Here is a 15,294-nt window from a genome sequence, read left to right as displayed (position 1 = left end):
TTTATCAAAAGTGTCTGCCTTAAGCATGTAAAACTGTACAGACTCAAAAATGAAAATATTCTGAAATCTTATTATCGTTAGTCCATCTAGAACTAGGGCAGTTCACAGTACAGTCAATAATTTTTGTTGAGTACAGGTCTCAGAACTTTTGATCTCTTGTACAGAGCATGACACATTCTGTTTAAGCAAAATTTCTATGGATTTTTTAATAATTCAAAGAAAGTAGACTAAATCTGTGCAATATCTTATTGTAGGAAGCAGTCATAATGGCTCCAGATTTTAACTGATATTGCATGCTGAGACACCTTTGTATTCTAGATAAATGTTTATCACACAATAAAGGGCAGAATAACTGTGACAATAACAACAGCTAGGGCCGAATTTAAAATATGCATAATTTTCAGAGTTTAACCACAGTCTATTTAGACATCATTATGATGTTGGACACTGGCTTTGCACATATTTTTTGAAATAACATTGACAATATTTACCATCTGGACAGTAACAGCCATCTAAACAGTGAAGATTGCTGCCAAGACAATCTTTTTCAAATGTGCAAGTTGGTGGACAACAACTGATACAGTCACGGTGAACAAAGGTGTCTTCACACTTCTCAGCTAAAAAAAAAATATGGTATATTGAATATTAGTACAATTTCTCTTTCCATGGTAGAAAACCCATTTTTGTCAAATAAACATTGCGCAGCTCTTCTGGTATAGATAGGTAATCAGATCAAGTAAAATATTTATTTTGGAAGAGTTTTAACTGATGAACTGTGGTGAAGCTCTTGTCAATATTTAAGTCTTTCTTTAGCAAATCCTTATATCATTTCTCCAAAATAAGCTATAGCTTCTGTGACAGAGGAACATGTTCATAGCTCAGCTAGTTCTAAGCCTTGTGCATGAGACTGAGCTGGAATTGATGGTTGGTAGTGATAACGAGAAGGACTTAGATTAACAATATTAATTCTGCTACAGGACCAGTAGAGGCTGAAAGGTCTTCTGGGACAAAGAGGAGCAACAGATCTCCAGAGATGTTTGCTCTTTGTCCTAGAATATGATCACCACACACGATATTTCAGGAAATTCACAGAAACCTGAATTTTGTATGCATCTAAATCATAGCACAATGGAATTAAAATATTTGTCTAGCAAGTCATTGACTTCATTGCTTGCCAGCAAGAGTGAAACTGGCTGATCAGCTTGAGTATGAGGTTTGAGTTCTACAAGGAAAAATGTTGTCAAGATGGAATGTTTGAACTGATCAATGGGTTATCTCAAGGGTCACATAGTATGCTTTATTAAAGAGTCTTACTACAGGCAGGAAAGTCATCCCTCCAGTCCCGCACCGGGGACCCAGAGTGAGAGCATGCTCTGGCGTACTCTGTCACTGCCCTGCAGTATGTTTCATCATCATCCACTCTGAAATGATAAAATGAGAGAATAATCAAGGAACACAGATCCCTTCTAAAAATTTCCGCCATGTGACACGGCTCAGGATATTTCACACGTAGCTGACACCACTCAGTCATAAAGGCACACAGGGAAAATATTAAAAGGAATGAGCTATACTGAATGCACCATTGTGGTTTTATCATTTGATCTCACAAAAAGTTATTTCATTTTAATATTACAACAATGACTAAAACACTAATCTATTATTTTTATAAAGAGCTGCTTAAAGTGAAAGAGAAACAGGACCTTTTCTTGGAGAAAATGGACAACTCAAGAGTTTCAAGATTCCCATCTCAGGTCTCTCCCTCCTGCATGATGTAGAAATTCTGACCTACTGATAAAAGACATTCTGATTCAAGTGAGAACTTCAAGTCTCCAATTGCCTTGAACTTCTATGAGAAGAACCTTATTGGTGGACTCCTGACCTTCTCCTGAAGTTCTCAGAGTCAGAAGTATTATCCACTGAATACTGTGGACAGGCTCAGAGATTTACAGCACAGCCTTGGGCAAAGACAAGATTTCTGCCTTACAGAAGAAGCTGTACAGAACATTTTTACCAGAATCAAGTAAAAAGACATTAATTAATGCTTAGATAAGTTGAAGTTGTATTCAGATGTAAGTCACATATAGTGAAATATCACCAAACTTTTGATACTATGAAATTCAAAAAACTCACAACATTCCCTATGGACAATTTGATGCCAAAATAAACTAATCATAACATGACATTTCTATTATAAGCATGTTTATGACAGATCAACTGAGTCTGCCTCTCAGCACACAGGGTCATGGTTCCAAAATTAATCGTCTTATGAATATGTTATATGGTGTTTTTATTCTGCTTTCAACACATCTATTATCAAATCAAACACCACTATACTCTTTGTTACAGTGATCAGAGTGTCTCCAACTCTCCTTATCTAATCCAATTAAATGGGTCTTAATAGAAAGAATACTTGGCCTATACTGGGGCCACACAAAAAACCTTCATAAACTGACACTAAGCCACAAGAAGAGAGGTCTCTTTTATAAACAAAATAAGCCTAAATTAATGAATTTCTGAGACACAGAAACTTCAAGGTTTTTAGCATTCACAAAATGCACATCAACACACATCAGATTGTTCACAAAAAATCCAACCCTCCTTAACACTACAGCACTGATTCAATATGCCACTTGAATAAAATGGTTTTCATTATTCTTCAAAAGTCACAGTAAATTCCTGAGTTACACAGAGGCCATACAGAGGCAACTCATCTCTTTTCTGAGCAACACCAATGTTTGCCTGCAAACACGAATTCTTCCTCCTTGACTCTATAGCAAATCAGAAAACTAAACATTCATAAAAAATGGAACTAACAAGTTGTAATGGATTATACTGAGTGATTCTTATGTTTAGTCTTGGAATCCTCTCTGTGTGTTTTTGATAAAACCAGAAATGCTCTGAGAATTATATACTCTGGAAAAAATCCTCCTATTTCTGACAATTACTTCTTAATTTGAAAACTTTGCTAAAAAGAAAGTGGTACATTGCCCGAATATCTCTTCATTTACTGGAGTACAAGTTTAACTTGAATGACTAGAACTAATCAGGAGTCTGGAGAGGTAAGGAAAAAATACCAGGTTGCCTACAATGTCAGCAGCTGAGGGAGTGTGACTCCCACCAAAGCAAATTAGTTTAATTTCTTTTGGCAGCTCTGAATTTAAATAAATGGCATCATTTTGTAAAAATTCTACTAATTTGAATCATAGTGCTTACTCATAAAAAAAACCAGCTGTGTCTGACAAATGGCCCAGTTCCTCCAGTATTGTTGAGATTTCTTCCTCATCTCCATGTAGTTGTGTTTCAGGGCCTCCAAACACAAGTTTCATAGGTTTTTTGTGATTAGCAACTCATCTTTTGTCATGAGTGATTCTCCATTAATTTACCTTCCACTTATTTGTCTAGTGTTTCCGTGAATCTATGTAAGCCTTTAACAATCAAAATATCCCTTGTCAGGCTGGTTCTGTGCCCTTTGTTCTCACACAAATCATCCCCTGAGAAACCTCATCTCTTTCATTTTGAGCTTGGTTCTTCCATCAATGATCTTTCATTTCAAACCCACACAAAATACTGAGCATTCATTCCATGTGTCAAGATTAAATACCCAAGTACTTACCTGCAAAGATCATTCATACAGCTTGAAATATAAGAATACGGATCTATACTTTCATGACAGCTGAGAAAAGGAAACTGTAGGACTATTTGGCACTTGAAGAATATGTCCTGTGCATTAAGGAGAATCGGTAAATGGAAGTTAGCCAATACTTTCTGAACAGCCATCATTCTTTTTAGCTTTGTTTCCCTAGTCTAAGGTCCTTTGTATCCCCATTAAAATTGGAGCATGGTGCTGTCTCAATTTACTATTATAAGTCTTTCATTATTCTTCCTAAAATTTGTCCTCTGTCCCTAGGCCTGCTTGACTGCATGCTGATCATAAACCACCTAGGATGAAAGAGTGTGAAATGACAAGGAAAAGCATTTTGTGTCAATGCAGTAGCTGACCTGCAACTATTTCTGCAGTATTTCACAATCACTAAAATAATGAGGTGTAAGATGCCAACTGGAAACTGAACCCAAGTTTAATGCAGTAATGAAGAGCTCTGCCAGCAGACTGGTGCCACTTGGCACATCCAAGCTGAGCTTTTGTAATTTTAAGCTAAACGTATGAAGAGCTTCAGGCACTCCCTAGCAACAGCCCTGATCTGAATCTTTGCCAAAGCCTCAATGCATTTAAGGCTTTTTCAACATTGTGTATATTGTCAGATTCTTGTACCATCAGTAGGCAGTGAAGATTAAGAAAATACACATATACATATGCATGTATCTATATATATACCTAAAATAGAATTAATTTACCTCAGTGGATTCTGCATTGGCTGAGCAAGGACTGGAAAAATCTGAGGCAGTAGGGATACAAGGTATATCACCTGAGGCTTGCACAGCCCAGCTATTTGCAAATTCAGCAATGTCTTCTGTATATTCACCTACTGCATAAAAACATTGGGAGAGCAACAATAAAAAATTGTCAACACAAACATATAAGACAGCTTTGAAAATTTTAGTCATTTTTCAATGTGTTCATCACCTCAATTACAGATTATTTCAGAGTACAAATAATAAGAAAGACTAATATCTTTCTTATTTTATTTATATTTCTCTTTTATACTACATTTAAATAAAAATATTGAAAAAATACATTGCAAGGTGTCGGCTTGGGTTAAGTGCAATCACTGATCATTTCATAACAAATATACAAATAATGACAAATGTAAGGCATTGAATATTTAATAAAAAATACATTTCTTTGAAGCAATTTAAGTCTTTCATCTTGTTTCACAAAGGTCAGTTAGAGCTATTATCTCCTCTTTTTCCCTTATTGCAGAAAAGCCCTACAACACACGCTCACAAGATGCCCAGTTCTCCTCACAGCATGAGTACAGAATTAATGAACAAGATGCTTGACTGGAAGTCATGGCAACAGGCTTAGATACACAAACATACAAGAAGGTTGGCAGTAAAACACAGACACAAAATTCCCATATACTTGCAGGAAGAACTAAATACTGCATTTTCTCTACATACTTAGGTTAAAAGGGGTATATTGCCTCCACTTTAAAGAACCTGACTGTAATTGTCTATGCTGTGGTTATCTATATCTACACATGGCTAGGAGATGAGATATTGAAATTAATATCAGCTAGAGGGGTTTTTTCACAGAGCTGTACTGTAGAAAACTTAATCTAATTTCTAGCACAAGAGGTATAAAGTTTGACACTGCAATGTGGAAAGCTACAAACACACTAATGAGATATATATACTTGGTTGTCCACAAATAAATGATTATAACATCATAACCATCAGTCTGTTTTACTTAAGAGTGAGGGAGACTTAAAACCTTTCTTCCTCTCTGACAGAGTAGTTCTTTATGCAGAAAACCCTTCCCCAACATAAAAGGCTGCAGTTTGATCTAGAGGTGAACCTGTTGATATAATTCTGCTTCACAAAAACATTAGAAATACTTTATACATTAACATAATACTTAGTACATTTTGACATGGCTTGAAAAAAAACCTACTAAGTTTTTTAAAAATACTACAAAATAAAATCATTGTCCTTGAAATGTTCTGTCCACATATACAGCCTTCTATGTTAAAGCAATACAAAGATGGCATTAAAGGTAAAGATAAGGAAACGGAAAATTTGTTTTTAAACTGTACTTTGAAATTGAATATTATACGCCTCTCAGCAGCATATTTATTTAAGCATTACAAATAATCAGCATTTGGAAGATTCATAATAGATGTAAGAGCTACCTTTACACTACTCAGAGAAGTAGCTTATCTGGGAGAGAGAAATCATTATATTAAAAGGTTGATAAGATTTAGAAATTCTTAGAAAAATGTTGCAGCTTGGAAGGAATCTGAATTAGCAATCTATTCTTGTGAAGACCCCAGAATTTCATGCTTTGTATTTGCAGAGTCAAGGCACCATATTATACAACTGGTTTAAGATTAAAGTGAATCATTTGGCTCTCAGTTGTACACTGCAATAATGCTATCATTTCTGATAAAGAAAAATGCTAGATGAAATTATTATGGTGAAAAAATTTAGCTCGAAAAATGAATACAGGTATGAGCTGGAAATCTTTTATAACAGATAATGCATCTAAAGATACTGAAATTACTGAATTTTAGAAATCCCACAAATTCATTATTTCCTCCAAATATTATTTTTCTCTATTATTACACATCAGCAACCTAAACTGGTTATTAAACATACTGTACTCTGGTGTGCAGAAGTTACTGCATAAAAGTTGCTGCTCTCATGGCAGAAAAGGTATGAAAAATTTATACTCGAGCAGATTTTTAAAGACACTGCAAAGATAGGTATAGTGAGCATTCCTCCCCTAAGAAAGTTTAAAAGCTCCATGACCAACCATAAAAAATGGGACAAAAAGTTACTGTGAGATACCTTTTGTGACTTAAGAACATGCAGACCATAGGACTAGATTCTCTCAGCAGTTAATGGTAACAGTATGATAACATTATTTTGTTTGCACAAGAGGATGAGAAAAATCATCATATTTATAAGCTTGTTCGTGCTCTTTTTTTTACTTTCACATTAGCTGCAAGTGGAACAAATGTTCCCATGGAGTATTCCCTACCTAGGCTACAGAATACAAGTTTAAAAACTCATCTCTGTGTCAGGCACAACACAAAGAAGCTTATCCTAGAGGGTAGTCAGAGGCCTGTAGTCCACCATAACAAGGAGATACAAGGAACTCCCAGTAAACAGCTTGGAAATTTACCTATTTCAACTAGGATTTTTATGATGCTGCTATAAAAGTATGACTCGAGATGGTGCTCTTTCCTCCATCTTTAAAAACAGAGAAAATCATAAACATTTGTTTATGTATTTATTGTATGGAGGCATTTTCATCAGCTAGGATAAACATACCCCCAGTGCTTTGCTGAGCAAGAGGCTTAAATGCACAAATAATTACTTTTTTGAACTAGGACTTTTTCCCTTTATATCTTTACTGATGAGGACTAAAAGTAGAGCAGATATACTATTTTATTGTTATGTCTGAAATAGGACTGCCTTTTTACAGCATTATATTTATATGGCATTGTATTTAAAGTGAACATTGAAACTGTTCACACAAAAGGTAAGTTATTTACTTACTATTTTGAAGTATCAGGTCATCATATTTATTCCCATTAAAATTTCCACAAAGCCCACAAGGTTTTCCCTTATGATCTTCAGTCAGCTTAATATAAATACCAGAGTTTCCATCCCAAGCAAGAGAAAAACCAAAGGTAGTCTTCACCAGAATATAGTCAGCCAGTCTCTCAATGAAAGCATTTCCAACTGTCTGAGGCAATATTAGCCTGGAAAAATATAGTCTACATCAAATATCTCAGATGAGATGAGGTTCATTCTAGAAAAATACCACATAAAACATCGCCTCCTAAATCAACACTTTTTCCTGGGTGTACACAGTCACTCCATTCAATTCTTCATCATGTTTTTACTATCTTGATTCTATATCAACCATCAAAAATGACTGTTTTCTGTTGTATATACACCTATCAGTTGTACCAATTACAGACTTGCAAGAATAATGCATCTTTACTTTCAAAGCCTGGCACACCACATTGAGGAATACTTGAGTTCATGAGTATGCTGCATTGGGCAAGGAGCTATATGGTGCTATGATCACCAGGGCACTTGGGTCATTACTGGGTTCCACATCTGCAAATGGAGGAACTTTTAGTACAGAAAACACCACTGACAAAAATGTTGTAACTCTTCCTCCTTTGGTGAAAGTCCCCTGGACAGTAATAAGCACAGATCTAATCCTGGTCTTCAAAATTGCTTCTGCTTGGTTGAGCAGTATCACCACAGCTACCATTCTTAGATATAAAGGCATTACAAAGGAAATGCCAAAAGCACCTCAACGCTTCCTTTAAATTTTGACCAGTAAAATATATCAATAAAATATATTTATAATAGCGTTGGGCACATTTATTTACTTACAAAAAGGCAAATTTGGGAGGTTTGATGTACCTCAGAGATATTTTGTAGAGTTTTTGCCCCAGAGTGGGTTAAGAAGTTTGTTTTAACCAATTCAGGCTCATCTAGAAGACGATCATGTCATATACTAGCTATAGCTACCAAGAATAAATAATGATTGCCTTGTTCAAAATGTTATCAGGATGACCAGGGACTAGCTGGGACTGCCTGATACAGACTTTGTAAAAAGAAGGAATGAATGATTTTTAGGTTACAGCTGATAATTTGAACACATTAAATGCAGGGAGTGCATTCTACCCTCACTTAGATTTTACATCAGTACTGTTACAATTGCTCATGCTAGTGCACTATAAGCTCCAATACAGAACAGCAGGGAACAATAAAGATGCAGATCAAATTAGATTAAATTAATTTATCTGGATTTTGTAAGAAGCATCAGTTTCCACATTATCTTTTTGCAATAAAATATTAAAACTCACCACTAGAACACTTACCTGGTTCCATTTTTTCTTACTTCATGTCCTGAAATAATTATTTCTTCTTGGTTTGAAAAAAATAAGCTGATGGACCTATGGCAAGTATATACTGAACCATAACAGTGAGGACTGTTATGAACCTTTAAGAGAAAAAATAAACACAAAATAAGAATAAATGCTTGTCCTCAGTAATTCTGCACCATTTTTATTAAATTCATATATTATATTTTAGGTATCTATGCTGTAGTTACTGAAAGAGCTTTACAAACAAATACCTAGAATATTTACAAATAAATACCTAGAATACAAAGTCACAATTACAAAGATATGCAAAACTCAAAGCTCATGCTGCAAATACTACCGAGAAATACAGCCACTGTTTCATAGTGCATAGCATCACAGGCCAGTGGTCTAAATAGTGAATGAAAGAGTCAGGTATTTTACAATGACAAACTTCAGAGAATCTGTAGTGAGCTAGCTCATAAAAGCCAAAGTAGGACCTTGTTACTTGCACTGAAGAAACATCCCTATTTCTCTGTTTGTAGAGTTTAGATCTATAAAATGGGATTTCAAACCAATACAGAATCTCAGTGTAGTAGCAGCACTCTCCCTGCCAGATGAGACTGGTACTAGCTGAAACCACAGCATCCCCTCCTGAATCACTCAGGATTTCAGGATTTTTTAAATTTTGAAGTGCTCCCACAGATTATGGCAGGCATCTAAGTTACATGGATCTGTTAAAATCCATTTTGCACTGGCTTTCCAGCCCTGCTAATGGAGAAGGGGAGATTTTCTGAAGTGTGCTTCTTTCCATTTTACATATGAGCCGGAGCACTGGTTTAGTTGCATATCAATTTATCATGCTTGAATATAGTACTCTGAGGACTTGAAACTGCTGGTTTGTGCTTCAGCAAAACTTAGTTTGCATTAATCTCAGTGGGAATGAGCCACCCAACCTATAGTGCTTCAAAAGCCTATGAGCTCCTTTTAGACAGGGCTGAAGAGAGAGGGGAATGTGTTTTGAATCTTAGATGCTTATCATTACCCAGATTAAAATATAGACAGAGTTTAGATAGCTCAAATATGACTTACATTACTGTGTGTGCCATCTTTCTCTGAGAAAGATGGGAATTTCATTACCAGTTTACTTGACAGTGCTGTGAAGCTAAATAAACTTGTAACTGGGAACATTTTACCAACATAGTGATGGAGACTGTAAATGTAACTGTTTTGAAGATAATATCTGTGAGTAAATGCATACACTGCTCATGAATACTTGAATCTTCCTTGACTGACACTAAATCTGGAAGTAAAAAACAGTTACTGTTTCTTTGGGTGAAATAAACTAGACCAGGAAAACCATTAGGAGTCTTTAAATGCAGAAAGATAATCATAATTAAAGACAACACAAAAGTTATTAGTCCTGGCAGATGGCTTCTACATAAACCTGTCCCAAGACAGAAACACAAGAAAGGAAAATCAAAATAATTCTTACGTGCTCTTCTCCTCTTGAGGGGTGGCTTATTAAAGTCAGAAGGACCATAATGTTAGGATTTGGCAAGGTTTTTTGTCTCTCCATTGCCCAGTCTGTCTACAGTCTCACATTACTTATGACTTTGCTGAGTAAACATTTTCAGTTTTTAGTAAAATATGTCATTTGTTCCAGCAATTGAATAGAACCATCTCTCTTTCCAGAGCCACTGGAATCCACTGACATATTGATTCCAGATTCTAATATAATCTTGGGCTTTGCTACAGCACTTTCTGAAAACCTTTAAGAGGTCACAGCTGCATACAGAATCCAAATAATTAAAATGAAATTGTGAAAGACGTGTAACAGTGTCTCCCTGTAATTTGAGTAGGTAGAAATGGCAGTTTTAATGGTATATTTATCTTCATTAAGTGCTGTTATCTGAGGGAAGGTCCCCTGTTTATAAATGAAGAAGAGTCCTCAGAGCAGAAATCAGCATCTTGATCTGCCCTCATGCCTATGACTACTGTACATGGACTCAAAATAGGCAACCCTCTTGTCCCATCTTCCCTGCTCAATCAGCACCAAATCCCAACCATAATGAATAAGGTAATATAAAGATCTTGTATCCTCTCCCCACAGTAACCACCAGCCTGACAAATAGGTCATCTCTCTTCAAAGAGGGTATAGATTTGAACTATCCTTTACCCACAGTCATTAACCATGGATATTTAGCAATTTGAAGAAATTACTAAAAAGAGTGCCTTCCATGCATAGGTCAAGATGAAAGCTTTTGAGCTGTAATCTTTTCTGCATGACGTAGAGGTAATCCAAAATTAGAATGCAAATCCCTAGGGGAAAGGGAAGCAAATCCCATTGGCCAGGGAAGCAGATCCTCAGAGTGTGCCAATAGCTGTGAATTAGGGCCTAGCACATTCGTGTTCCTTACTATTAGGAAAGTAATAGTTTTTTGCATTTTACTCAGCAACTCAATATTTTTTTACAACTTGATAGCTGAAGTTTATGGAAGTTTCTGGGGTCTGGTTTAAGACCCACTTTTGCTCCCAGAAGGCAGAGAGCAGAAATCCCATTAAGGATCGGAGGAGTAAGAAACACTATTTTTAATATACTGACTCTTTTGATTACAATTTCATCAGTATCTTGAGTTACTGCATATAGGTTTAGGCTTTTCCAGAGGTTTTCCACATTTCCAAAGTTCTATATTTAAGTAATTAATGCCCAGTTTGGTATATTTATTGTCTCTACTTATTTTACTTTCTTACTTTTCTATTTAGTTACATACTTATTTCTAGTGCATGTGTACATACTTACCCAAACAGTGTACTGGGGTTCCAGAGTACTGCAGTCTTTTGCAAATATATAGGAGCAATTTCCTGGGAAGTAGTAGTAGATGCCATCAAATGTTTCAAAATTATACTGTCCCCATGTTTTGCAAATCCCATCTCGGTCCTTACCATTGTTAGGTACTGGAGAGAACACACTGAGTTTACAAGAAGCATGGTCATCAGAAATTAGCAAGCATAAAAGAAAAACTTAAGTCTTCAACTTTAAATAAAATCAGCACTCTTTTTTAATCTTAATTCTGCAGTTTTATCCATGGCAAGTCACCATAAAGTGTTTTATTTGCTTCAGTGGAGACATTTTAATTACAAGTAGAGGCAAGGGATTTAGATATTCTGCACATCTTGGAAGACAATCCTTGTTGATCCCTACAAACAGCACAATCCAGGAACTAGTGTATTTAAATAGTGAGTAATTTAATTTGCAATAAACCATTGCTTGTTAAAAGAAATGAGGTGGTTTTCTGGTTATTCAGCTAGCTTTTAAAAAATCTGTCTGGCTACTGATATACTAGACAATGATCTATCTTTTATGGTTTCTATATATCATTACAGCCCAGGTGCTAATATGTAGGCATTTCTGATGTTGCTTTCTAATGCATATAATTTTAATCCTCCTAGCTACTGGCTAAATGAAAGTTCTGCTACAGAATAATCACAAATATGCTGGTAACAGCAATTTTTTTCAAAATTTGTATCCTAAATCTCCCTGAAAGCTGAGACTAAACTATTTTTGCCCAAAAAACTTACCAATTTGGCACCTGCTTCCTTGAGCCTGAAATAACTGACAGTCACAGTCACCTGCCTCTGTGCAGGCTGCTCCATTAAGACACTCCTGAGGACATGAACCTGTAAGCAAGCATTCCAGCCTTTTAATAGACAAAGTATTTTGCAAACAGGCTGAGAGATCTCAGTTAAATCTTTTTATTGTTAAATCATGAGCTGTTATATTAGCTGAGAAAATTAACCAGCAATCTCCATTTTTAACATATGCTTAATTTTATCCTTCATGTTCCTTGGTTAAAAGAGAAGCAAGGTTCTCCTTTGGTTCGAGACTTATAAACTAACAAAGGAGCAAAAGGTCAACCTCCTCCAAGCAAACAAAAGGTCAAGTTCCCATGTAAAGCAATCAAATCCCAGTACTGCTGATCTCAAAATATACAGGACACAGATCAGTCTAACTCACTAAATTCAGCATAATTTATGCATATATTCAGCTTCTCCCTCCTAAACATTACTGTAAAGGGAACATTCAGTTTATGAATAGGACAGAATATGTATTTTAGAGAGTCAAAACCAGTTCTAAACAACGTTCCCTACACACTGAAAAAAAGTCAGCTAAAAGGTTTTCTGCTTCAGAGGTGACTGGAGTCAGAGACTTTAGATTCCATGGGAATGGCTTGTTTCATGCTATAATTAGTAATTTTTTTCCAAAAACAGTTACATTAAATGGTTTTATAGTCTGTTTGAAAGCAAAGACCTCCTTGTTATTTAGGAATCATTCATTGAGGTGGGTCTAAATCATCATTCCCCAAAAGTGGAGAAGAAAGCTGGTCCCAAACCAAAATTTCACCGATTTTTGCAGATGGTTGCTTGCCTTCTTGGAGCAGGATTAAAACTCTACATCCATACAAAATCTTCCAACATTGCTGATGGAGATTAAAATAGCATTGCAAAATGCAGGAAGTAAATGAAATAAACAGGCCTTCCACTCCCAGTGAGGCACAGCAAAGCTGCTAGTGACATTATATGGGAAAAAATTGGGACTTTTAGAGTAGAGGTACACAGAAGCTACCAGTGGTTAGGAATATCATCTGTCATTGTGAAAATTCCTTTCCATGCTTAGCTTTGAATTTTTTCCATTTAAGAACTGCTTTCCAAATATACATAGATACTCTGAAAATACCAGCAAAGCAAAAACTATTGTTTCTATAACAGCACTAACAGGGAAACATTTTGCTGGTTTTAGAATTTTGAGTTGTAAGATTGTATATATTCATTTACATTGAAAAATATAGAAGAAGACACCTGCCCAGGCATTTTCCAAGAAGGATACCAAAATTCCAACTGACGTTCCATACAGTGAACTTTTCTGCAAAACAATTTCTGTAACTTGAGCCTGCTTTACTTGTTTGTCCAATGCTTAAATCCCTACAGAAGTAGCTTCATGTTCATTGCCTGAGTACTCCTTTCCCTTTGCACAACCTGTTATGAGCCTCTCTGATATAATTGCATCCTCTGACAAGGCCAGAAAAAAAGTGGCAGAAATGAAACATTGTAATAGAACTAAACTTTAAAAAAAAATAAATCTCAAAAGATTGGCTTCATTTGCTGCTCAAATTTGGTCGCAAGGCCTTGTTTTGAAAGCATAATTTTAACAGGGTTTTTTTTTCCACATTTAACATTAATAAAATGCTAAAATGAGACAGGACAGAGTTTTGTCAGGGCATGAAGGAGAGGGCTCCCACAACCCATGGTAACACAGGGCAGGAAGGCAGCATTTCCAGGGCTCTCTCCTCCTGCAGATGAGGAGCACAGCACTGACCTCCTGGTGGACTCCACATCAGGGCCCCATGATGGTGCAACCGAGAGGCAGCTTGAACCTGTCAGAGAAACATAACAGCAAAATCAGGAAGTTTGTGGTTTACAAATTAATTGATAGAAGCCTGAGGCCTTGCAGTCAAACACTGGCTTCAGACTTTTAATACAGAAGAGTAATTTGCATCTCAGCCAGTGCATGGCACAGTCATGGGTGGTGCTGGAGGGATTGGCAGCCTGAAAAGGAGAAGCACAGTGTCTTTTGAGGAGACTGGGGAAAGATACAGCAGCTATGTAAGATCCATACTGGCTTCTCATCCATGCCCTCCAGTTCCAGTGAATCACAGAGGTTCTATACGAGAAATTTTGCATTTACAATTTGGAAGGAAAATGAAAGGGAGAGAGTGCAATCTGGCTTCTTCCCTTCATTCAAATACCCACAGTTGAAGAGCTCCCTCTATTGCTCCCACTCCCCTGACTTACGCTCCATGCTGCACCCTGATCGTGCCACTATGGCCAGTCTAGCTGCAATAGATTTTGTGTTCCCCTCGACATCCTTCAGGATTGCACTTCGGTGCATCCCAAACAAAAGGGAAAGCAGATCTGCCTGACCTGCTTCCTGTTTAGGAACAGGGAGCCTCGCACTATGAGGAATCCCTGCATCTGGCCCAGCACTCTGATACTGCAGCTTCCCACATCACATTTCCATTTCTAAGAACTGATGTCATTCCAGACTGAATGTACTCTGGGGCTTTTGCCCCCACTAGTCTGATTGGAAAGTTTACCAGGATGAAGTGCTGAGTACTTAAATATTTCCCACTTACATTTATTCATGGCCAGTTTAAATTCCTTCCTTTATAAATCTGATTATTTTTGCTTAAATAGCTCTTCTTCCCACTGTTTTCTATTTATTTCTTATCTGATGTTCTATGAAAAAACTGTTACCTCTCTGCAGTCCCCACAAACTTAAGTGCCAGTCTTCAGCTGCACAACTAAGAAGAAATTTATTTAGACTTTGCTTGTAAGCTGATTTCTTCCCTTCTGACTCCACTCATTCTCCACATCTCGAGTTTGAACCGATGATCTCAAGTTAACAACACTGTGTGAGGAATATTTTAGGGTTAGTCTTGCCAACGTCTCTCAGAGTTCCCTTTTCCAAATGGAAATATGTTGTGGGATACTTCCAAGTAGTACAATCTGTTTAAAATCAGCCTGAAATAGATTTGATTGAATCATCACCTGGAAGGCCTCCTGCACCCAAATTGTTCCTGGTGCCCATGGTCCATTGCTAACTGCAGAGGGTCCCTTCCCTCCCTGCACAAGATGACCTATTTCCATTTTCCCTGATAGCAACTCCAAGCCGTTCGCCTCAGAAAAGCCGCTTTTGGCCTTTGTGCCATTTCACAGAGCGTCC

General features: G+C 36.7%; 1 protein-coding gene across 1 annotated transcript in view; it reads right to left on the bottom strand.

The window, feature by feature from the left end:
• OTOGL (otogelin like) overlaps positions 1–14,460 on the bottom strand; it is a gene marked incomplete at its 5' end in the record, with an annotated part of 86,043 nt that extends 71,583 nt beyond the window's left edge. Inside the window, 10 exon segments of the mRNA XM_079303109.1 lie at positions 492–617; positions 1,315–1,421; positions 3,614–3,720; positions 4,354–4,484; positions 7,183–7,388; positions 8,529–8,650; positions 11,314–11,468; positions 12,093–12,191; positions 13,814–13,945; positions 14,364–14,460. Coding sequence (XP_079159235.1) covers positions 492–617; positions 1,315–1,421; positions 3,614–3,720; positions 4,354–4,484; positions 7,183–7,388; positions 8,529–8,650; positions 11,314–11,468; positions 12,093–12,191; positions 13,814–13,945; positions 14,364–14,460 — 1,282 coding nt within the window.
• Positions 14,461–15,294: the final 834 nt, after the last annotated feature.

Source organism: Erithacus rubecula, assembly GCF_903797595.1.
Source record: "Erithacus rubecula genome assembly, chromosome: 4".
Classification (NCBI taxonomy): domain Eukaryota; kingdom Metazoa; phylum Chordata; class Aves; order Passeriformes; family Muscicapidae; genus Erithacus; species Erithacus rubecula.
This window is presented reverse-complemented; position numbering and strand designations above follow the sequence as displayed.